The 25,605-nt window shown below is 42.7% G+C and overlaps 1 protein-coding gene across 2 annotated transcripts in view; it reads left to right on the top strand.

Moving 5' to 3' along the window:
• The window catches only part of LOC147029018 (nectin-3-like), a 427,027-nt gene that overhangs the window by 45,703 nt on the left and 355,719 nt on the right, over positions 1–25,605 (top strand). The window contains exons 1-2 of one of the 2 annotated variants that reach the window (XM_085876142.1): positions 17,612–17,750; positions 25,371–25,551. In XM_085876142.1, the coding sequence (XP_085732268.1) occupies positions 25,449–25,551 (103 nt within the window). In that variant the 5' untranslated portion in view covers positions 17,612–17,750; positions 25,371–25,448. Of the gene's footprint in view, positions 1–17,596; positions 17,751–25,370; positions 25,552–25,605 lie in introns of those variants that run through there. The other variant, XM_085876143.1, reaches the window with a different exon arrangement.

Below are 25,605 nucleotides of genomic sequence, written 5' to 3'. Positions count from 1 at the left end.
GCACGTGTGTCAGTGTGTGTGTGTGTGTGGTATTAATGCGCGCGCGTAGTAATGTCAATGTCGCTTCAATGTCAATATGTAATGCGCGCGTATATGTATTAATGTGGCATACGCGCACGTATGTATATGTAGTAGTATATATGTCAATACATGCGCACGTATATATAGTAGTATATGTATATATGTATATATGTATATATATATATATATAACAATGATACATGTCTGCACGTAGTATATATGTATATATGTATATATATATGTATATATATAATATGTAATAATGTCACACGTATATATGTATGTATATGTATATATGTATATGTAATGTGGTGGTAATGTATGTATATGTATATATGTATATGTGTGTGTATATATGTATATATGTATGTAATATATATATATATATATATATATATGTAAATGATGATTGATGTGTATATATATATGGATATGTATATAATGAATGTATATATATATATGTATATATATATATATATAATGTATATATGTATATCATATATATATGTGTGTATATGTATATATATATGTATATAATGTGATGATATTATGTGTATATATATATATATGTAGCCATGCAATATATGATGGCCAATATATAATATGTGTGTATATATATATGTATATGTGTGTATGTAATGTGAATAATAATATATATATAATGTGTGTATATAATAATAATATGTAATATGTAATATCAATGTGTGTATATATGAATAATATAATAATAATATATATGTGTGTAATAATGTATGTAATGTGTATAGTAATATGTATATATATATATATATATGCTAATGTGTATGAATATATATATATATATAATATATATATATATATGGTATATGTGTGTGAATAATATCATATGTGTGTGTGTATATATATGAATGAATATATATATATAATATATATGTATATATGTATATGGATTAATGTGATGAATAATAGTATATGTGTGTGTGTATATGTAATATATATGAATAATAATAATAATATGTAATAATAATAATATGAATAATAATAATATATATGAATATATGTGTATATATATGTAATAATATGTATATATATAATGTGTGTGTAATATATGTAATGTATATATGTATATATATAATATATGTAATGTGTGTGTATATATATGTAATAATATATGTAATAATAATAATGTGTATATGTGTGTAAATATGTTGTTATAATATGTATATGTGTGTAATGATGTCAATATGTTGTATATATATATGTGTGTATGTGTATATGTGTAATATGTTATATGTATAATAATAATGTGTGGTAATGTGTAATATGTTCATGTATATATGTAATGTGATGATGGTATATATGAATAATAATGTGTGTGTATATATGTATATATATATATATATGTAATATATATGTATATATATGATATGATAATAATATGTGTGTATGTGTGTATGTATGTATATGTGTGTATATATATATATGTATGTATATGTCGTGTATAATAATAATAATAATAATAATAATAATAATGATGTGTATTAATATAGCTATTAATGTATGTGTTGATGTATATGTATATATATATATGTATGTATATATATGTATATAATATATATATGTATATATGTATGAATATGTATGTGTGTGTATACATCACATGCACATATATGTAATATATCATGTAATATGTATAATAATAATAATAATATGTATATATGTCTTAATAATAATCATAATATGTAATATGTAATGTGTGATGATGATGTAGTAATATGTAATGTGTGTGTGTGTATATATAGTAATATATATGTATATATATATATATGTAATAATAATATATGTAATAATATGTAATAATAATAATAATAATCATGTATAATAATAATATGAATAATAATAATAATGTAATGTGATGATGTATATATAATATGTAATGTGTGTGTGAATGAATAATATATAATAATATGTGATGATAATAATAATAATAATATGAATATGAATAATGGCATATCAAATGATGTGTATATATATATATATATGTATATATATATATAATGAAATGTCTATATAATAATAATAATAATGTGATGATAATATAATAATAATATATATATAATATAATGTAATATGTCGTGTATATGGATAATAATATGTATATATGTATATATATATATATGATGATGGTAATAATAATAATGTGTGTGTATATGTATGAATATGTATAATAATATCAATATGAATAATGAATAATAATAATATGTATATATGTAATAATAATAATATGTAATAATAATAATAATAATAATGTATGTATAATAATGTATATATGTATGTAATAATATGAATATATATATGTGATGGTATGTATATGTATATATATATGAATGATGATGTATAAATAATATAATAATATCAATGTGTGTATATATATATATAATAATAATAATAATAATAATAATAATAATAATAATATGTAATAAATGTGTGTGTATATATATGTATATATATATATATGTAATAATATCTTATGTGTGATGGTATCATATATATATATATATATGTAATAATATCGCTATAATAATAATAATGTAAATGTGTAATATATGTCAACAATAATGTGTGTATATATATATATGAATAATGTAATAATGATGATGTGTATATAATAATATATGAATAATATATGATACAATAATGTGTGTGACTAATATATAATGTATGTATGTGTATGTATATGTATGTATGTATGTATGTATATGTGTGTATATATATGTATGTGTGTATATATATGTATGTATATATATGTATATATATGTATATATATGTATATATATATATGTATATATATATATGTATATATATATATGTATATATATATATGTATATATATATATACATACACAGTCATGCGCCACTTAACGACGGGGTTACGTTCTGAGAAATGTCGTTGACCAACGTCGTCGTTGTGCGAACGTCATATATTTTATTTTCGTTTACGTTTTCGAACATCGTACTTACACAAACCTAAACACCTAGGCTATATGGTATAGCCTATTGCTCTCGGCTGCAAACCTGTACAGCATGTTACTGTACTGAATACTGTCGGCAATTGTGACACACATCCAAGAGAGACGGAAGACGCGTTAGTTTTACCTTTGTGCTGTTCATGACGGCCATGTGTGTTGTTAGTGGCAGCTTACAATCTCCTCTCGCATCGATTATAGAAAGGTGAATAAATAGCGTTTGGATTTTATTAATACATAATCATTGCATCGATGTTATAATTTATAAATGAAGAAACGAGCACCTGTCAATTGTGATGTATATTTTCGGAACAGTGCGATTGTATTAACAACATAAAAAGCTTCACTAAAAATAAATTTGTGTTATAATTTCGACTGCAACAACAATGATTTATTCGCGGAATTCTTCAATTCAAAGGTCATTTCCTTGCAAGAAGGTAAACGTGCAAACATTGGTTCAGTTTGAAAGCCGATTTCCTTGAATCCCGATTTGGCACGACCCTGCTTTTTTCGCGATGACATTTTATGAACCTCAATGATCGCATTATAACGGGGCCACACTGTCGTTTATTATCATTTTGAAGTATTATGTACTGCACATAATTGCATGTGCTATTTTTATACGACTGGCAGCGCTACGTGGGCTACATTACTTGGCGATAGGAATTTTTCAGCTCCATTATAATGGAGCTGGCAGATCCGTCGTATATGCGATCACCGTCATATGTGCGATTATGGGACCACCGTCGTATGTGCGATCCGTCGTTGCCCGAAACGTCGTTATGCGGCGCATGACTGTATATTGTGAGAAAAACCATGTTCTCACCAAATTTAGTGTCCCGCCCACAGCATCACGTGACCTTTTTTCCAGGCTCCCAGGGATTGGTTGGCTAGTCGGCACGTGGTGGGTGGGTGGCGGGAGAGCCGGGGCGCCATTGTTGGCGACAGACATGGCTCTAAGATCGCGAGTGGGAAAATATATCGAGGGCTCCGAATCGCATGTTTTAATGCAATTTCAAGTGATTTTCAAGACTCGACATCACAGTCGCGCTGACTGTTGATCGCTCTGTCTAAAGGAATGAGTTAAATCTGGAATTGTGTGATTGTTATTCCCGGATATCTTTGAGTGGAGCTGTGAGTTGTACGACCTGTTTTTGGAACTCCATTGTTGCCAAGAGTTCTGGCAGTTTTTGTGCTGTGTATTCAATTCTGTTACCAGCCGTTTTTGAGATCAGGTCAGGTCAGGTATGGGAGCATGTGCCAGAACAGCGCGTCGCTGCGTCCACTTTCCGCCGGTACTCCAGGGGCCTCCGTCTGGCCATCCCCCAGGCAGATGCCAGGCCCATCCCCATCTCCTTGAGATGATGGTCAACCTGCTGCAACCATGAGGCACGTGGTCGGCCCACTGGCCTCCTCCACTCATGAGACTCCCTCGCTGAGAGAATCTGGTGAGCAGGATCAGCGTCAGGAAAACGAGCCACATGTCCATACAGCCGCAACTGACGCTCACGGACTATGCAGGTAACAAATCTCATCCGAGTCTCAGCAACCGCTCGTTGGACACAAAATCCGACCAGCGATAGCCAAGGATTCTCCGAAGACACCTGGTACCAAAGGAATTAAGTCTCAGTCTCAGATCCTTGGTCAGAGTCCAAGTCTCGCACCCATAGAGCAAGACTGGAAGTAGCAAGGACCTGAAGACTCGGACTTTCGTCCTCCCGCACATGTACCGGCAGCGCCACACCCCATGATCCAGTGCATCCATGACTCCCCAGGCCCGACCCAGACGTCTATTGACCTCTGACTCGCAGCCAGCAGAGACATGAATATCACTGCCAAGGTAAGTGAATCTCTCCACGACCTCAACATCCTCACCACAAACAGACACAGACAGGACAGCAGCATCCAAGATGTCACCGAAAGCCTGGATCTTAATTTTGACCCAAGAAACCCGTAATCCCAGCGGCTCCGACTCGTCATTCAGCACCTCGAGGGCCCCCAAAAGGATGTCTAAAGTCTCCGCAAAGATGACTGCATCATCTGCATCATCTGCAAAATCAAGGTCCGAGATCTTGACATTCCCAAACGATGCACCGCAACGTGATCTCTCCGACATCCTCCCTAAAATCCAGTCCAGACAAGTGCTGAAAGGGCAAGTACACATCCCCGACGAACTCCAGTAACAACTGGAAATAAGTCAGAGATGGTACCACCACACTTCACAGCACTCTCAGCACCAGAGTGGAGTTCAGACATCAGATCGATCAGTTTTGGTGGCACCCCACGAAGACCAAGAATCCTCCAGAGGACATCCCGATTCACTGAATTGAACGCTTTACAGAGATCAACATAGGCTGCAAGCAGCCCCTGCCGAAACTCTCGTCTGCGTTCGGTGAGGACACGAAGGGCAAGGATACGGTCAATCGTTGACCTCTTTGGTGTAAAGCCTGACTGCTCTGGACGCTGGTGCTCAAGCAGATGGTGGCGAACCCCATCAAGAATTATCCGAGCAAAGACCTTGCCCAGCACTGAGAGCAGCGTCACCCCTCGGTAGTTGTTGCAGACTTGGCGATCACCCTTCCCTTTCCAGAGAGGGACAACAAGGCCCCTCTTCCAGTCAGTTGGGATGATGCCTGTGTTCCAGGCAGAGCACAAAACTGCATGCAACGACACGAGTGCAGCATTTCCACCAGCCTTGAGAAGTTCGGCATGGATGCCACAGATCCCTGGAGCTTTGCCCCGTTTCAACTGGTTCACCGCAGCCCGTGTTTCCACAAGCGAAGGTGGACCACAGATGATTCGAGGGTCAGCAACAGGATTGTAACACCCTTGACGTCCAACTCAACAGCTGGGTGATTAGCCTGCTACAACCACTTAAAGTAACCGGCCCAGCGGGCCTTCACTTCAGACTCCCCTGTCAAGAGCCTACCACTCTCTGCTCGAACTGCAGTGCTCTGAGGGATGGGCTTGGATGAACGGAATGCGCGAATTCCCCTGTAAGCGGGACGAGAATCACCTGTCCACAGGTGATGCTCTACCCCCTCACAGATTCCTCGCACATAGGCCTGCTTGTCCACCCTCAGTGCACGTACAGTTTTACGCCTCAGCTCCCTGAACAGCTCAGCTCTGCCATTCAGCCTGGCCCTGCGACTCTGGTCAATGGTATCCAGTGTCCCTTGAGAGACAAAATTCTTCTTTGCCCTGCGGTGAGCTCCAAGACATCCACCGGCAACATCAAGGACGGTGGTCTTGAAGGCGCTCCACAACTCTTCAGGACCCCCCAAAGCACCCAGACCCCCCAAGTGTCCACTCAGCCTGTTCGCAAACTCCTCAGCTGCTCTCTCATCCCTGAGCTTGGCAACATCCAGCCGAGGCTGGGATGGTACCTTTCTCCAGGATTTAAGGTGCAGCTTTAGAGTTGCTACAACCTGCCTGTGGTCAGTATTGAGGAACTGAACACTCCGGTAGACCCTGCAGTTCTGGATCATCCTCCAACGACCGTCAATGAGGACATGGTCAATCTCCTTTGCCACACCGCCAGCGTTGGAATACCAAGTCCAGCGATGAGCTTGTGGGCGCTGAAACCATGAACCAGCCACCACCTTAAGTCCATGACTTCTTGCAAAGTCAAGGAACTTAGTGCTATTCTGGTTCATAGTTCCTGACCCATGGGGACCAACACACACCTCATAACCATCCCTATCAGTTCCAGTCGATGCATTGAAATCCCCCAAGACTAGAAGTGTATCTCATCTGGGGCACTGATCAACCACAGACTCGAGTGTGGCGTCGAATGCATCCTTCACGGTGAGATCACTCGCCTCAGTCGGAGCATAAACAGAGACCAGGGAAATGACACCTAAGGAGTGACGAATCCTTAATCTCATAATACGCTCATTGACCGGTGTTTCCTCAATTATCATTGGGATCAGCTTATTGGACACAGCTACAGCAACTCCTTGGGTATGGTAACCATCAGAGCGACCAGACCAATAGTTGGTGTAACCACCCACCATTATCTCGCCGGAATCCGGTCTCCAAACCTCAGAGAGAGCTGCAATCCTGATGTCCAAACGCTTGAGCTCAGATGATAACAGAGACAGGTGATCATCCTCTCTTAGGGATTGGACATTCCAGGCACCCACCCGAAGGGACCGCCTCAGGTTAACCCAAGGAGACCGCCGTCTGGTGGACGACACCTCAGCACCACTCCGACACACTCTCCCGCAATCTGACCCAGGGATGTTACCCCGTGGTTTCCCTCCTATCATCAAAGATTGGGGGTCCCGAAGGCTTTGCCCCAATCCCGTCATCCGGTGAGCTGCCCTTCGAAGGGAAGCTGCACAGGAGGTACTCCCACGGAGTGGGTTTTCAGATTTTTTTTGCGTTTTGTGGAATGAAGGGTTTTACGGTGGCCGGAGTGCAAATCCTGCCACCAACCTCCTAATAAGAAGTAACCCAACTGCAGGAGGATGTCTGCAGACACAGTTGGGCACTAGATATGGATGGCCGTTGGCTCACAAGGAGCTCCTCCGCCCTTTGACAGGTTTTGTTTTTAATCCTGCTGGGTGTCCATATCCAAACACCCCCCTCACCAGAAAACCTGGTGGGGGAGACGGTTTAGTCGCCGACAACTCGACCATGGAACAGGTTAGTACAGGTTTACATGGTACCTGTAGCAGGTCACAGATCGAACCTGACCTGACATTTTGAGATCGAGCCAATAAAATATCGTGCCTACCCCAAGAGGCCGATTCGAAACACAGTAGTGTGTTTTGTTGTTCTCTTTGTCCACACGTGGACTGCTTGAAGCTCGGACATTAACGTCAATATTCCATGCTGGAAGATATTAAACCGTAGGATTGCGACAATATGTATATATATATATATATATATATATATATATATATATATATATATATATATATATATATATATATATATATATATATATATATCTATAAATATAAAGTTGAAAGTGTGTTTGTCTGTGTGTGTGTTTCTCTGTGACCTGTGCACGCGAAAAGTACTGGACTGATCCTCACCAAACTTCACATGCTGACAGAACATGTACCCGGGAGTGTTCCGATGTCAAAGAATTGGACTTCCGGTTTCCGAATTATGACGTCATCACCTGATTTCGTGACGTTAATTTTTCAAGTTCAGCCGATTGACATGGGGCCAACGCCATTTGCAATAGAATGAAAAAATAATGCCACAGTCAATTGAAGACAATGACTTCCGACTTCCCGGTTTCCGAATTATGACGTTATCACCTGATTGCGTGACGTTAATTTTTCAAGTTCAGCCGATTGACATGGGACCAACAGAATTTGCTTGAGAATGAGAATTAATTAAGTCGCAAATGTTGACATGAAACCAGCCTAACATTGTTGAGGCATTATGGTTTTTTTATCTGATGCGGCAATAAATCTTAACATTTTTGAACTCGAGTCTTCTGCATATAAAACATGGCGGGGAAAATATAATATTATAGTGGTGATGAAAAAATTATTTTACTGTCAGGTCAGGTTCGATCTGTGACCTGCTACAGGTACCATGTAAACCTGTACTAACCTGTTCCATGGTCGGGTTGTCGGCGACTAAACCGTCTCCGCCACCAGGTTTTCTGGTGAGGAGGGTGTAAAGGAGATTGACCATGTCCTCGTTGACGGTCGTTGGAGGATGATCCAGAACTGCAGGGTCTACCGGAGTGCTCAGTTCCTCAATACTGACCACAGGCTTGTTGTAGCAACTCTAAAGCTGCACCTTAAATCCTGGAGAATGGTACCATCCCAGCCTAGACTGGATGTTGCCAAGCTCAGGGATGAGAGAGTAGCTGAGGAGTTTGCGAACAGGCTGAGTGGACACTTGGGGGGTCTGGGTGCTTTGGGGGGTCCTGAAGAGTTGTGGAGCCAACCAACAAAAGGTGTTACAATCCTCAATAACACCCCTCAAGGGTGTTACAATCCCTGTTGCTGACCCTCGAATCAACTGTGGTCCACCTACGCTTGTGGAAACACGGGCTGCGGTGAACCAGTTGAAACGGGGCAAAGCTCCAGGGATCTGTGGCATCCATGCCGAACTTCTCAAGGCTGGTGGAAATGCTGCACTCGTGTCGTTGCATGCAGTTTTGTGCTCTGCCTGGAACACAGGCATCATCCCAACTGACTGGAAGAGGGGCCTTGTTGTCCCTCTCTGGAAAGGGAAGGGTGATCGCCAAGACTGCAACAACTACCGAGGGGTGACGCTGCTCTCAGTGCCGGGCAAGGTCTTTGCTCGGATAATTCTCGATAGGGTTCGCCACCATCTCCTTGAGCACCAGCGTCCAGAGCAGTCAGGCTTTACACCAAAGAGGTCAACGATTGACCATATCCTTGCACTTCGTGTCCTCACCGAACGCAGACGAGAGTTTCGGCAGGGGCTGCTTGCAGCCTATGTTGATCTCTGTAAAGCGTTCAATTCAGTGAATCGGGATGTCCTCTGGAGGATTCTTGGTCTTCGTGGGGTGCCACCAAAACTGATCGATCTGATGTCTGAACTCTACTCTGGTACTGGGAGTGCTGTGAAGTGTGGTGGTACCATCTCTGACTTATTTCCAGTTGTTACTGGAGTTCGTCAGGGATGTGTACTTGCCCCCACACTTTTCAGCACTTGTATGGACTGGATTCTAGGGAGGATGTCGGAGAGATCAAGTTGCGGTGCGTCATTTGGGAATGTCAAGATCTCGGACCTTGACTTTGCAGATGATGCAGTCATCTTTGCGGAGACTTTAGACATCCTCTTGGGGGCCCTCGAGGTGCTGAATGAGGAGTCGGAGCCATTGGGATTACGGGTTTCTTGGGTCAAAACTAAGATCCAGGCTTTCGGTGACATCTTGGATGCTGCTGTCCTGTCTGTGTCTGTTTATGGTGAGGATGTTGAGGTCGTGGAGAGATTCACTTACCTTGGCAGTGATATTCATGTCTCTGCTGGCTGCGAGTCAGAGGTCAATAGACGTCTGGGCCGGGCCTGGGGAGTCGTGGATTCACTGGATCATGGGGTGTGGCGCTGCCGGTACCTGTGCGGGAGGACGAAAGTCTGAGTCTTCAGGTCCTTGGTACTTCCAGTCTTGCTCTATGGGTGCGAGACTTGGACTCTGACCAAGGATCTGAGACGGAGACTTAATTCCTTTGGTACCAGGTCTCTTCGGAGAATCCTTGGCTATCGCTGGTCGGATTTTGTGTCCAACGAGCGGTTGCTGAGAGAGACTCGGATGAGATTTGTTACCTGCATAGTCCGTGAGCGTCAGTTGCGGCTGTATGGACATGTGGCTTGTTTTCCTGACTCTGATCCTGCTCACCAGATTCTCTCAGCGAGGGAGTCTCATGAGTGGAGGAGGCCAGTGGGTCGACCACGTGCCTCATGGTTGCAACAGGTTGACCATCATCTCAAGGAGATGGGGATGGGCCTGGCATCTGCCTGGGGGATGGCCAGACGGAGGCCCCTGGAGTACCGGCGGAAAGTGGACGCAGCGACGTGCTGTCCTGGCACATGCTCCCATACCTGACCTGACCTGATGAAAAAAAAATAATAATGGTGGCAGCCTCTACAATTTTACAATTAACTGTGACATATACTCCTTCAGACCCACCGTCATCCACGGGATTCCTGTGCGGAGCACGGGTATCCCTGCTAGTATGTATGTATGTTTATGTATATATATATATATATGTACTGTGTATGTTTATGTATATATACTGTATACGTATGTTTATGTATATATACTGTATACGTATGTTTATGTATATATATATATATATATATATATATATATATATATATATATATATATATATATATATATATATATATATCTATGTGTTACAATACATGAAAAAAACATCTTTTTTTTTTTTTTCGGTCATCATATTGGGGGTCCACATCGGGGTCAAAGTTCACGCACGCAGCTCCTGCGCATTTTTCAGAATTAGTATTATTTTTCACTGCATAGTGATCAAAACTTGTGTCTGGTGGTGAAATAATTCTGAAATATCAATGCACTGCTCCTTTGGTGATGTTTGTAACACAGTTGGCTTGTAATTTGTTGGCACAGTTTCCCGGAAAATGGTATTTTTTCCCGGAAATTGCGTTTTGCCAGAGGATTGTGTGCATGCGCCATACAACGATTTGTGTCTGTATAAAGATCTCATAAGCTATGGATCTGTGGATCTTGAGGTTTCTGCATCCACTATCAAAGCTCTACAGCATCATCTTTGGGATTTAACAGCTGAGTTTGTGCCCTTAGCCTTCTTCAGTGAGGATGTTCCAAGTGCAGAGAAGCGTCGACTACTTACCATATCATCTCTGTCAAGCCTGATAGAGAGGAACTTGGACTATTGCCTATTGGGCGCTTTGGTACAGACTTACGAAAGCCTCACTTCCCCAAGGACATTCATTTGACATCTAGCCTATCTGACTTTGTCTCGGTTGATTATTGGTTTGTGTTCCGAGAACTTGAACTGGACGATTCATTCTTAACGTATGAAGTGAGTGAGTGGGCAACACTTCCAGCCTATGTGGATTCAAAATCTAAAACCAAAGCACTCAATGTAACTAATGATGCGGCTGAACGTCTAATAAAACTCGGAACGGACTGTCTCGGTGCAGCGAGGTCTGAAGAACACTTTCAGAATGTGCAACAAGTCACTGAGAATGACAGGAAAGAGAATCCGAATCTCCGGACACGCTTGAAACTTGATCATTAATGATATTATATGAGTACCTTGATATGAATTCACATAATTCTGGGTAATAAAGCCGTGAATTTGACAGAACCGAGGCATTTGTTACTATTTTGTTGTTTTTTTTTCTGGTAACGTCCGATAATCGGACGTTACCTGTGTGTCGGAAGGTGTAGCAGGCTGTCCAGTGTTCATATAGTGGTGGTGTACCAAGAAGTGCCTTTTTTTTTTCTTTCCCCCCTTCTCACGAGTCCCAACTCAGCGCCCTGACAGAGTCAGTCAGCAAGACGTGCCAGAACCCCATTGGCGGAGAGCTGCGGCAAACTCGAACGATGGACTAATCACGGGTCCCGAGAGGTGGTCTGAGAGCCTGCCCCGAAAGGCAAGGGAGGAACTGTTTCGTGTGTTCAGTCTGCGATCTGTTTTATGAGGAGTGACTCGACGAGCTGTTGCTCCTCGGCCATGGATCCAGCGTGCAGGTCGCCCCCAGGTTCATCCTGGGTCCAGCCACAGGGCCTCTGACTGTCCTTGCTCCTGCGCGGCTGGACCACGTCTTTTGATCCTGTCGATCCACCTGCAGAGTCCAACACCCAGATTTGGCCTGGTCTGCTGTACAGGCCAGGCCTGGATTCGCATGCTGGACCTTGTGGGGAGCCAGCTGGAACACACCATAGATCTTTCTCTCTTGTGCCGTCGACCTTACGGGGGCTGGACACGCCGAGGCTGTGTGCTTGAGCGGTGCTGACAAAGGACATCGTCGTGGCCATCTTGCCACGCTGCTTGCTCGAGCTGGGCGCTCGAATCCGACACCATCGGCTTGTCATGAGCTGCATTCGTGCCTTCGACATTTTTCCACTCGCCCATAAGGCACCACCAAGTACTCCGTGTCTTGTCTGCATGTTGTCTCGGCCTAAGGTTTATTTTGCTCGGGCTCCCTTCGAAACCTGTATCCGTTGCTCCCAAGGTAAAGGCCCTGTCACACCTTGACAATTTAGCCAGCGTATGCTGACGTATGAAAAATTTGTCTAAAACGCTGGCACACGTCGAATACGTATGGGTAAGTTTTGTATACGTTAAGGGCACGCTGGCATACGTCCTAGTACGCTGGCATACATCGTCGTACGCTGAGCTGTTAGACAAATTTTCCATGCTTGATATTTTTCTACGTATACCAGCGTATGACACACACGTTCCGCATAACGCTGGCCATAAGTTGTAGGCACGTTACGCGATCGTTGACACATGTCGACACACGTTACTTGTAAGTTACTCATAAGTCGAAACACATCGAGGTAATGTTTAGCGTACCCGAAACTTATTTCTCACCTATGAGTAACATGTTGTAGGCACATTACGCAATCGTTGACACAGGTCCACACACGTTACGTGTAAGTTACTCAAAAGTCGAAACGTGTCGAGGTAATGTTTGTGGTGTATTGGCATACGCGTGCAAAGCACAATGCGTAGAGCGTTGTGTGGGCGTGGAGAAGTTGGATGGTCGTCACGTGTCTGCAATGCATATAGCTGTTCGCGCCCGCTAGGGACTTGTAGCATCAGTAGCAGCATGTGCTATCGTTAGTAGTGTCTTGTGGGTCGTGTGCCTGTATAGTGCATCAAGTGCGTAATAAAGCGGAGCTACGGGCATCGTACTCCCACCCTCTCGCTCGAGGCAATAAAGCGGAGTTGTGTTACCCTCCGGCTCGTGTCTGCCTGTCCGCACCTCGGCCAGGACATTACAGTTTGGCGACGAGGCTGTTTCGGATCGACGTGTGCGACGTGCCTGTTTTCCACGGCATTGGCTTTGAGTCGTTGCCGGGACAATTAGATTGTCAGGCGCACGGGTGCCGGGAAAATCATCGCAGCTCGCGCGGTACGAATTCGATCACCTGGCGAGGAGCCCAGGGAAGCGCATCGCTTGTTTCGCCACACGGGTGAGACATCTCGCCGTCGCCTGCGAATTCACGTCGAGTGAACGGCGGACGTGCTCGAAGATCGTTTTATTTCTGGGGTGCAATAAGTGCAATTTCTGGGGTGCAATAAGTTACTCATAAGTCAAAACACGTCGATGTAATGTTTAGCGTCAGTGTTCCAGACTCCATGGATTTTTTTTTTTCGTTTTTTTTTTTTCTCTCTTCGGCATGACGGTGATGTTGACACTTCGATTTCTAGTTCGGTTATAATATAATATAATTAGTAGGCTGCCGCTCAACGATTTAAATCATAACCGCACGAGAAATCGAAGTGTCAACATCACCGTCATGCCGAAGAAAAAAAAAAAAAAAACCATGGAGTCTGGAACACTGACGCTAACCATTACCTCAACGTGTTTCGACTTATGAGTAACTTACAAGTAACGTGTGTCAACGATCGCGTAACGTGCCTCCAACTTATGGCCAGCGTATGCGGAACGTGTGCGTCATACGCTGGCATATGTCGTAAAATTTTCAACATGCTGAAAATTTGTCGGCGTACTACGACGTATGCCAGCATGCTTCAGCGTGCTCTTAACGTTTTCAAAACTTACTCATAACGTATTCGACTTGTGCCACCGTATTCGGCAAATTTTTCATACGTCGGCATACGCTGGCTAAAACGTCAAGGTGTGACAGCGGCTTGACACTTCGATGTCTAGTGCGGTTATGATTTGAATCATCGAGCCGCAGCCTATTAATAGGCCACGCCACATGATTGTCGGTGATACGCTGCCGCGCGCTATGCATAAGTTAGACTATCGTTGGGCATAGGTTGTGTACGCCGACAACACTCTCAGCATTCGTTGATATAAGTTATCTACAGTGGGGAGAACAAGTATTTGATACACTGCCGATTTTGCAGGTTTTCCCACTTACAAAACACGTAGAGGTCTGTAATTTTTATCATAGGTCCACTTTAACTGTGATAGACAGAATCCAAAACAAAAATCCGAAAATCACATTGTATGGTTTTTAAATAATTAATTTACATTTTATTGCATGAAATAATATTTGATCACCGACCAACCAGTAAGAATTCCCGCTCTCACAGACCTGTTAGTTTTGTCTTTAAGAAGCCCTCCCGTTCTCCACTCATCACCTGTATTAACTGCTCCTGTTTGAACTCGTTATCTGCATAAAAGACAGCTGTCCACACTCAATCAATCAGACTCCAACCTCTCCACAATGGGCAAGACCAGAGAGCTGTCTAAGGACATCAGGGACAAAATTGTAGACTTGCACAAGGCTGGGATGGGCTACAGGACAATAGGTAAGTGGCTTGGTGAGAACGCAACAACTGTTGGCGCAATTATTAGAAAATGGAAGAATTTCAAGATAACAATCAATCTCCCTTGGTCTGGAGCTCCATGCAAGATCTCACCTCGTGGAGCCTCAATGATCATGAGAAAGGTGAGGGATCAGCCCAGAACTACACGGCAGGACCTGGTCAATGACCTGAAGAGAGCTGGGACCACAGTATCAAAGAAAACCATAAGTAACACACTACGCCGTCATGGATTAAAATCCTGCAGCGCACGCAAGGTCCCTCTGCTCAAGCTAGCGCATGTCCAGGCCCGTCTGAAGTTTGCCAATGACCATCTGGATGATCCAGAGGAGGAATGGGAGAAGGTCATGTGGTCTGATGAGACCAAAATAGAGCTTTTTGGTTTAAACTCCATGCGCCATGTTTGGAGGAAGAAGAAGGATGAGTACAACCCCAAGAACACCATCCCAACCGTGAAGCATGGAGGTGGAAACATCATTCTTTGGGGATGCTTTTCTGCAAAGGGGACAGGACGACTGCACCGTATTGAGGGGAGGATGGATGGGGCCATGTATCGTGAGATCTTGGCCAACAACCTCCTTCCCTCAACAAGAGCATTGAAGATTGGGCGTGACTGGGTCTTCCAGCATGACAACGACCCGAAACACAGCCAGGGCAACTAAGGAGTGGCTCCGTAAGAAGCATCTCAAGGTCTTGGAGTGGCCTAGCCAGTCTCTAGACCTGAACCGAAGAGAAAATCTTTGGAGGGAGCTGAAAGTCTGTGTTGCCCAGCGACAGCCCCGAAACCAGAAGGATCTCGAGAAGATCTGTATGGAGGAGTGGGCCAAAATCCCTGCTGCAGTCTGTGCAAACCTGGTTCAGAACTACAGGAAACGTCTGATCTCTGTAATTGCAGACAAAGGTTTCTGTACCAAATATTAAGTTCTGTTTTTCTGATGTATCAAATACTTATTTCATCCAATAAAATGCAAATTAATTATTTAAAAATCATACAATGTGATTTTCAGGATTTTTTGTTTTAGATTCCGTCTTTCACAGTTGAAGTGTACCTATGATAAAAATTATAGACCTCTACGTGCTTTGTAAGTGGGAAAACCTGCAAAATCGGCAGTGTATCAAATACTTGTTCTCCCCACTGTATATGTTATCGAAACGTTCTGTGTGCATTACTAATAAGTTATGCATACATCCAACTCGTTATGAATACGTCCAAAACTAGAAAAAAACATCACTAGTTCAGCGTCCGCCAGCGTTTTACATACATTTTGATACCTTGCCATACGCTGGCTAAAACGTCAAGGTGTGACAGGGCCTTAAGAGCGGGTTATAGATTAATTATAACGTTCGTGAATGCTTTGCTTGTGTCGTGCTCCTCGATGTGTCCCCAATAAATCTGGCTGATTTATACGAGAATTGCCGCCTTGAATTTATTCATGCCATGCTGAGGAACAATCGTTCGATTTGTATTTAAAGCCAAACTGGTTACGGACTGTGGCAGACTTCGCTCGGTCTCTGACAAACCCAGTCTGTAGCAGAGATCTGTATCCCCAACTGGTACGGCCCAGGGGTACGTTGATATCGTGATCTAAGACGCGTGACCCGAGACCTGTGCCGAACTAGCCGGCGTTTTCACCCCTGAGACAGCGGTGCTGTTAAGTGCTGCTGAATCATCAACAATATGTCACACCTAAAAATTGAGTATTAATTCTGTAATACACTACACCGAGTCAGCCTGTTTTAGAAAAATTATGGCTGGCACAGGCATAGATCCTGGGGGGTGGGGGGATGAGGGGATGCAACTTCCCCCTTCATGTCGGATTGGGAAAATGAACTATCATACCCCCCTAAAATTCCTTTGTTTTTGAAAATAAAATCACATATATTCATTCAAAATTTATGAATCATAAAAACAAAACTGTTCATGTATTCTTATACTTTGCTTGCAACACCACAATGATGATGTACTTTTGTATTCATCCATCATTCTCATTTGTAACTCAATGTCGCTCTTGTTATAATGATGATGCTGATAGTAACTCTTTAGTTTTTGTTATTTGAGACATCATGTAATGACGATTTTTTTTCGCAGCTTCAGACAAAATCAATAACACTGTTATCGTTGTGATGTGATACAGACAACACATAATCTTACTATAATTCACCGTCTGTCCGTCTGTCTGTTCCCAGGTAACACAAAAACGGCTGAACCGATCGCAACCATTTTTTGGGTGTCTAATCCTGGGACCCCTTGGAGTAAAATAGGCATAAATATAATAACACTATCCCCTTGACGGCTCCTGCTGGGAGAGGGTGCTTCGAGTACAGTAAATCCCAATAAATTTCCATGACAGTGGTTCAACTTTGACCCGTAGTTTGGCTCATAAAAGGGAGAGTAACGTAGGTGGATTAATAATTTGATGGAACTTGTTTATATAGTGTTGTAACTGATACACATAACCACATGTTTCCCATTTGAATGCACCTGCTGAAAATCAAGATGGTGGGAAGTGACGTAACAAAGAAGGTGCGACTATGAAAAATTGTGAGGTTTCTGGTTAATGAAAGCGTGAAATCTGTTTACATTTCCAGAATATTGACTTCGCAGTGTGATGATTGCCTGTCGAGGACATCTGTATTAAAGAACACCTCGAGGGCGACATGATTTTGACAAATGAAGTGACTGTGAATCACGTCCTGCACTGGCTACAGAAACGTCTTAAAACCTTCCATGCTGCTGTGACAGGTGTGTGTCCAAAGGTGGAGAAGACTTTCAACACGAATGTAAACTTCATTTTTGTAACATACATACTCATACATGTACGAGTTTAGTTACCTCCGCCACCAAGGGTTATGTTTGCACTCCTGTTTGTTGGTCTGTGAGCAGGATATCTCAAAAAGTTATGGACGGATTCGGACGAAGCTTATTGGACAGGTTGGGTGTGTGACAAGGACGAAATGATTACATTTTGGTGAAGATCCGGGTCTGGATGCTGCAATTTTAAAAGTGATTCTTCACCGTGGAGAGATCTGACCAAAAATGACACAGACAGCACAATGTCGCAAAAAGTTAAAGACGGCTTCGGCCGAAACATGGTGGATGAGTTGAGTTGGTGACAACAAGCTGATGACATTTTTTTGTTCAGGCCTGGAGGCAGATTCGACCTTTCAGTCGGATACAAAACGTAAACTGTTCAGCCTGGCGGAGGTGTGCGCTCTGCCAAGTGTTGTAGTTATTTTATATTGCATTTTTTACATGATTATAAATTCAACAAATAATTCAGTTTCCACAGTTCCCCCTTTTGTTCAAACAGAACAACCTCATGGTTTGTTCTGTGTGGACAAATCCACTGAAAATCTAAATTTGTCGTCGGCGAGCGGCGGGGTCGTTTCCACCGCGTCACCAAGACTCGCGCTCTGTGTTGGGTTAACACCCGAGCTCGTGTATGCAACCCCTGGGGGCCACCACCTCCCCATGCCCACAGAGTTGGGGCGCCCAGGCTATTTTGGAAGGAAAGAACCCTGTGCACACCGAACATATACATCAAATAAGCAATTGCCTTTTTGAACTCTACTAATCAGATTTAATTTAAGCAAGCCACTCAAATTATTTTTCCCCTGAAGTTTTAAAGATATCTATTATTCCTCATCTCTTCATCACAATCATCTCAGGTTCTTTAGCAACAATTGTTGAATTCGTTCAAAAGGGTTTTTGTCAGTTCCAAAGGAATGAGTGTCTGTACTTTCGTATTTTCCATAAAATACCAATGAGACGGTGTCTCGGGTAAATTTTACACTGGGTTCTTCATTTTCTGGATCTTCTGGATCTTCAGGATCTCCATAGATGCCCAGAGATGGTTGGTCCAGGGAAACTTCATGCGCTACCATCGTTACTGTGGCAAATTTGGGCACACACACCAATCATTACTTTTATGCATGCTGTGATGACAACAATAGCGATAAATATCATAAGTCCAATGAACAATATGGGGAGTACCCATGCTCCCCATCCACCAAACATCTTTTCCAACCATGACCCGGAGTTCCATCCCTTATTATAATCATGATACTTAGCAGCTACCTTCCTTACATGTTGTACCACGTCATGGATATGTACCTTTTAATGATGCCTGGGGTTCCACGAGATTATTCATTTGTATCCTTGTATCTATCTTTGTCCCAGTAATTTGTCCCTCATTGGTTACTTTTTCTTCCCCATGGTATTGGCATGTCGAGTAACCCAAGTCAGGTCCATTTTCTTTTCAACTTACTTGGCAAACTATTCCCACTTCTCCATTTATCACCTCAAAATGTGGTGGGTATTTCTCCAATCCTTCCCTCTTAGATAGTGAGGCAAAATTTGTCCTATATCGGGGAGTGTGGTCATCTTTTTCTCCTGTGTATGAGAAGTTACGTTTCACCCAATGTTATCTCTCGTACTCTTGCACTTACTTCCCCTCCAGTCCCTCCTATTATAGATAGGACTGGATTAACTTGTCGACGATCCAGGCACCCACATATATCTTCCCCTGAAAATGGGAATGCCGAGAGGGGCAGTCCATGCTTGGATAAATGGGATAACTGACCAAACCCAACACTTGCTGCTGTTCATACTTTTATCATATTGAAAAGATATTGCTAAAAAGGTGTTCAGTGGATGTTCAGTTATCCCTTCATGTCACACTATGCCTCATTTCAGGCATACAGTGCCTACGTTCCCTGCATCCCGTGTGGCACGGGGTACATAATTATATGGAATGGTTATCGAAGTGTTTGTCCCATTTACGCCTTTCTCATGCAATTGGTCCTGATATTTACCTCCTTCTGCCCGTCGTACTCTGTCACGACGCATTCATTGTTTTCCTTTCTCTCGAACAACCAAACATTCTGCTCTCCATGGCATTTCCTTAATGCCCTCACTGTCTGTTATTGTCCATATTATCACAATTATGCATGTGCGAATCAAAAGCACTGCTGCATATGTCGTGAACCTCGGGTAACGTTCTTCCCACTTGCGGATTTCCTTCCCTCTCTTTACAACTTCCTGAATACTTTTTGCAGTGAGATGCGTGCATCCATGATTGGCTTACCTTTGCACTTGATAGCTGTGTTCATCTTCTTCTTTCGGCTGCTCCCGTTTGGGGTCGCCACAGCGGATCATGCGTATGATCCGCTAGTGATTTGGCACATGTTTTACGCCGGATGCCCTTCCTGACGCAACCTTGGTCGCCTTTTACAACACAGGGATATGGTACACCTATTCTAACCGGGGTATACACCGGCCCAGTACACTGGTACTCATTTCGCCGACCTCGGAACGATGACAGGCTGAGTCAACCCCCTGGTGTATTAATTCAGTGGGTCAACGGGGCTTGAACTCAGGACCTTGTGGATACTTGATAGCTGTGTTGGTGACCAATAATACCTGATGTGGTCCAACGTGCCTTCAGTGTGTTTTTTTCCGCTTGAACACCTTGATGTACACCCAGTTGCTGGGCTGGATCCTGTGGTGTTCCTCTGCAGCTGGTCTGGTCGTGCTTGCTTGACCTGTGAGTCAAATTCTTTCACAACCTTTGTTAAGGCAACACAAAAGTTCATCGTTGTCTTGTCCATTATATATTTGTCCATATGTTTTATAGACACTTTACCAACATTATAACCGAGTGTTGGCTTCGTGGTTGGAGTGGTGGCTTGGGATCCCAGAGTCCTGAGCTCAAGTCCCGTTGTCCACCGAACCAACACCAGGGGGTTGACAGCCTGTCATTCCTCCAAGGCTGGCAAAAATGAACACAGGTACACTGGCAATCAGGGCACCGCATCAGCGGCACAATCACGCCCCAACCTACGATGCAACCAGCAGCCAAAAAGGCCGCACACCCAACCAACATTATGGTGTTGACAATACACACAGCTTCTACAAAATTTTCTGCCACAGCTGCAAATACTGGAGCGTGCCAAGTTTGGAGCACCTCCTCCTGCATCCCCCATTTCCTCGTGTAGCTACTTCCGTGAGCCAAATGAGCAAACCATGGCAAAAGCGCCTTTGGGGCAACCACTTCACCCTCCTCAGAGACCCAAAGTTTTGTTTTTGTGTTACAACAGCAATCTATTTTCTCCCACTTGGCTCTTTCATCTCAGTTGCCTCCTGTAGCGCTGCAATGTCATCAGTAGTTGGCGCCCTTTCCTCATTTTCTCTTTGATGAGCCGACTTGCTATTTGTTGTGATTTTGCTTCTTGTTTTGCTGCTAAATCAGCAAAAGCATTTTCTTTTGAGACCATATCTGTTTGTTTTGTACGTGCTCGACATTTCACCATGGTTATTTGTTTTGGTAAGTGAATAGCATCCAACAGTTCCACGATCAATTTACCATTTTTGACTGGTGTACCTTGCGATGTTATATACCCTCTTATTTTTCCAAAGTGCCCCTACATTGTGTGCTATCCTGGACACATATCAGGAATCCTAACACATTGTTATGCTTCCACCCTCGGCGAGATTGCATGCTGCAGTTAGCGCACATAGTTCTACCTGTTGTGTGGAATAATGTCGAGGTTGCTTATCACTTTCCAAGATTTCACTTTCAGAGCTGTGTTGATAACTGTGCTCTGCAGAATTTTTTAAACGTGATTACAGACAAACAAACAAAAAAAAACATACAAGCAGACTCACATATCTTGCAAAAACTTCGTTTTGGCAAGATAAAAAAACATCACAGGTGAACATACAGACAGTGAAAACATATCCTCTGTCCACCTTCGGTGGTGGAGTTAACGAAGCATTGCGTGATATTTTGACCTCCATTGGCATCGTAATATAATAAGTAACCAAACCCTGTGGAAATTCTGATACAGCTTTGAAATCCGAATACATTGATGTCTCAATATTGACAATTGGTTGAGTCTACGCACAAGATATTCACACTTATGTCACCCATACCCCTTTTTTGTGGCCATCATACCCACCCCCCTTGCTTTCATCGTATGGTTTAGCTTTAAAGCTATAACCACAACTTTGAAACCACAAATAATCTGGAACAGGGTCCCTTCGACGAAAATATCAAAGCAGACGAAAGCTGTGGGTAGTGTTGAACGATGTGACCATTTGGCATGGTCTTTGCTCCTGGGTTGTTGACTTGCCAAGTAATTTTCTACTCCATTTCAGGATATTTGTATATAATGGAGCAAGTGTACGTGATTGTATGTATGTATGTACATCCGCTCTTCAACCCATTGGTTGGACAGCTGACCTGATATCATCCAAAATTGTAGCCTGAAATAATTAACCTGAAGTGTCCAAATGATCCCAAGGACCTAAACGACCCTGAGGACCCAAAAGACTGAAAAGACGTGAAAACCCAATGGACCACGAAGACCCTTCAAGACCCTGAAGACCTAAAAGACCCCAAAGACCTTTAAATATCCCAAAGACACAAAATACCCCAAGTTCCGAAAAGACTCTGAGGACGCTGAAGACCTAAAATATACAAAGGACCCAAAAGACCCCAAGGTATCCAAAAGACCCAGAAAATGCAAAAAAACTCCGAGGACCTCGAACGCCCAAAAGATCCAAAGGACCAAAAAGACTCAGGGCATACAAATACCTGGAGGACACAAAATACCTCGAGGACACAAAAGAAACAATGGGACTATCACGGACCTGTGGAAATTCTACATCATGTAAAACGTGACTTCAGGTTCGGAACACACAATCCCATGTCTTTCACTTCCTTCCAACTCTGAACTTTCTCTGCCCCCCCACCCCGCCAATCCCCACCACCACACCCAAACTCCACGTCCCTTCCCCCTTTCTTCAAATCCTCAAACACCCTCCCAATCCAATGCTCTCAACTCCCCACCCACTCCCTCAAAAGCCTCAAACCCTGAGATCCCAATTATGTTCCCTCCCTGTCCTCCCTCCCCCAAGCCAACTCTGTCATCCCCTCTCCCTTTCTTCTTCAAGTCCTCAACTGCCCAAAACCCCAAGTCCTCAATCCTTCCCCCACCCTTCCCAACATCTCAATCTCCCTCTTCCAACTCCATGCACCCTCATCTCCAGCTCTCTGTCCTCCCCTCCCCATTTCTTCCTGTTCTGAACATTGCTACACAAATATACACAGGGAAATTTGGTGGTTGAGAAGACCATTCGGCCTATCATGCCTGTGTTGTTCCTGTTCTGAACAATGCTACACAAATATACACGGGGAACTTTGGACGATGAGAAGACCATTCGGCCTATCATGCCTGCGTTGTTCCTGTTCCCGTTTGTGAAGACCAATGTAAAAAGTAAATAAAGACAGAACATTAAATTCACAATTACTTTCCCCTTTTTCAGTCATCTCTTCGAGCATGACCTAATAATATGGGTGTCGATGTCCTTCGATCCGTCCGTCCGTTCACAATGAAGTTGAAGCGGGAGATCTGGTCATTAATGATCCTGATAGAGGTCGATGAGACGTACATGATGGTATGACTTTCAAGGTCACCGAAGGTCAAGGTCACGAGGACTTTGAAGTTGCGAAAATGACGATTTTCAAATTCTATCTCCTCCGCCATTTCTCAAGCGATCTTGAATTTGATTGTAGCAGATGAATCTATCAGACAATATCTAAATTTCGACGGGCCGGATTTTCGATATTCGCTTTCGCTTTCGTGTCATGTGACTTCAAAGTTGGTAAAAAATGCGAAAATGACGATTTTCAAAATCTATCTCCGACTACATTTCTCAAGCGATCTTGAATTTGATTGTGGCATATGAATCTCTGGGACAATATCTAAATTTGGTGGGGACGGATTTTCGAATTTCGCTTTCGTTTTTGCGTCACGTGACTTCAAAGTTTGCAAAAACTGCCCTACCTTCAGGAGGCTATATATTCTCTACTGGGCATGGTAAAAGTTAGTGAATGGTCTCATTGCATAGCAGCTGACCTTGTTTCTCGCAGAGATGACCGTCACTCTCGCACGGGTGTATTTTTACTCTTATCTTCACAATAATTATTGGATCGGTGTTTTTGTGTGTGTTTGTTTGTCACGCAACGACTCCGATAGTTATGGGCTGATTCCGTGCAGACTTTCTACATTGGATGAGCATGATCCCAGAGAATTATAGGGGTGCTTTTGTCTTTGCCGGTGGTTTTGGGGGGAGGGGGAGGGACCCAAATTCTCCACATAAATGTGGATATAGTGAAGCACCGCCTCCAGATGGGGGGGGGTGGGAGGGGGTATTACAAGTCTCCACCATTTACAGTACAGTATTCCTGTCCCCACGTTTTCCAGTGCAGTGAGGTATTTTGAATTATAAGCAGTCGGTAGGTTTTTTTCTTCATGCACATAACTTCATGGGTTATTTTATTTTTTTGCTTACACAGAGCTGTAAGTTGCCTACACACCGCCCAAATAAAGGTATGCATCAGAAGAATGTGTTTCATGCTTGGAACAAGATCGCCCACAAGGTGGGTACTCTGCCTGTGGAATTAATTATCCATCGCTCATTCAGAAAACATGCCCTGGATCCTTCCTTGTCCTCCCTTCTCTCAAATATTTCCTTTGGTGTGAATCATTTTTGGGTTTTTTAACCTGTCAGTCAATATGCAGTTCAGTAAATAATTTGAAACTCACCTGGGTGAGTGTGGAAGCCTGGTGGAGTGGGATCAACGTTGACATCTTTGTTCACATAATAAATACACAAGGTCTTTTTCAACGGGAAAAAAAACTTTATAAAAACAAGGTCGTGGGTGGCGAAATATTTATGATTTAACCCCCCCCCCCCATAAATTCAGGAACTGAAACGTCCTTAATGGAGCCACATTATGACTCACATTTCTGAAATGTCTGGTCCTGGGTTTCATAACCGATGAAATCCAATCAAATTGAATATTCCAGCATGGAGTGATGCACTGTGAACATGCTTAACTTCCAGAAGGACATTAAATGCCTGTCCGATCTGTGATGTGCATATCATCCAGAGGACCTGTTATCTTTCAGATCACGTGGTATTTTCAGATCAGAAGCTATTCTTAATCATTAAAGTTTTATGCTTCGACCATTGCCATTTCTGTACTTCCTAAAAGTATAAACTAAGTAAATACGATGTACAGTACAAGTTTCCAATGAAGTGAATGAGCGCAGAAAAAATAAAAAACAAAGTATAAATAGAAAAGAGACGTTTTATGAAATGTTAGCCATTACCAAACAAGACAGGAATGTATTAATGAAAAGACACAGATCTAAACCTCTCCTTGGACATGTTTTGAAATAGGTCCACAGCACGCTGATGAGAACATCACCCAATTGTTGATGTTTCTGCATTTTTTCAGAGAAGATACATTCTAATTGAATTTGTCAATTTCCTTCTGCTTTTTTGTAACAGACATCTGAAAGGACATAAAAAGCCACAAAAACAAAGCTCCTGAAAGCTGATGGTGTTGTAGGTTTTGAAATCGAGACCATGCGGATCGCATCAGATTTGGATGGAATGGCCCTCACTCGATGGTGCGGTGACTTTGTGTTTGTGATCGCGATATTGTGGATATTCACCATTCCTCTCTGCCGTGAGTCTCACCTCCTGATATTTTAACCTTACTTCATAGGAGTTCCTTCACAAG

Source organism: Eptatretus burgeri, chromosome 4 (assembly GCF_056783735.1).
Source record: "Eptatretus burgeri isolate ZD-2024b chromosome 4, Ebu_testis_v1, whole genome shotgun sequence".
NCBI classification, from domain to species: Eukaryota; Metazoa; Chordata; class Myxini; order Myxiniformes; family Myxinidae; genus Eptatretus; species Eptatretus burgeri.
The sequence above is the reverse complement of the archived record's forward strand: the minus strand, read 5'-3'. Positions and strand labels throughout refer to the sequence as shown.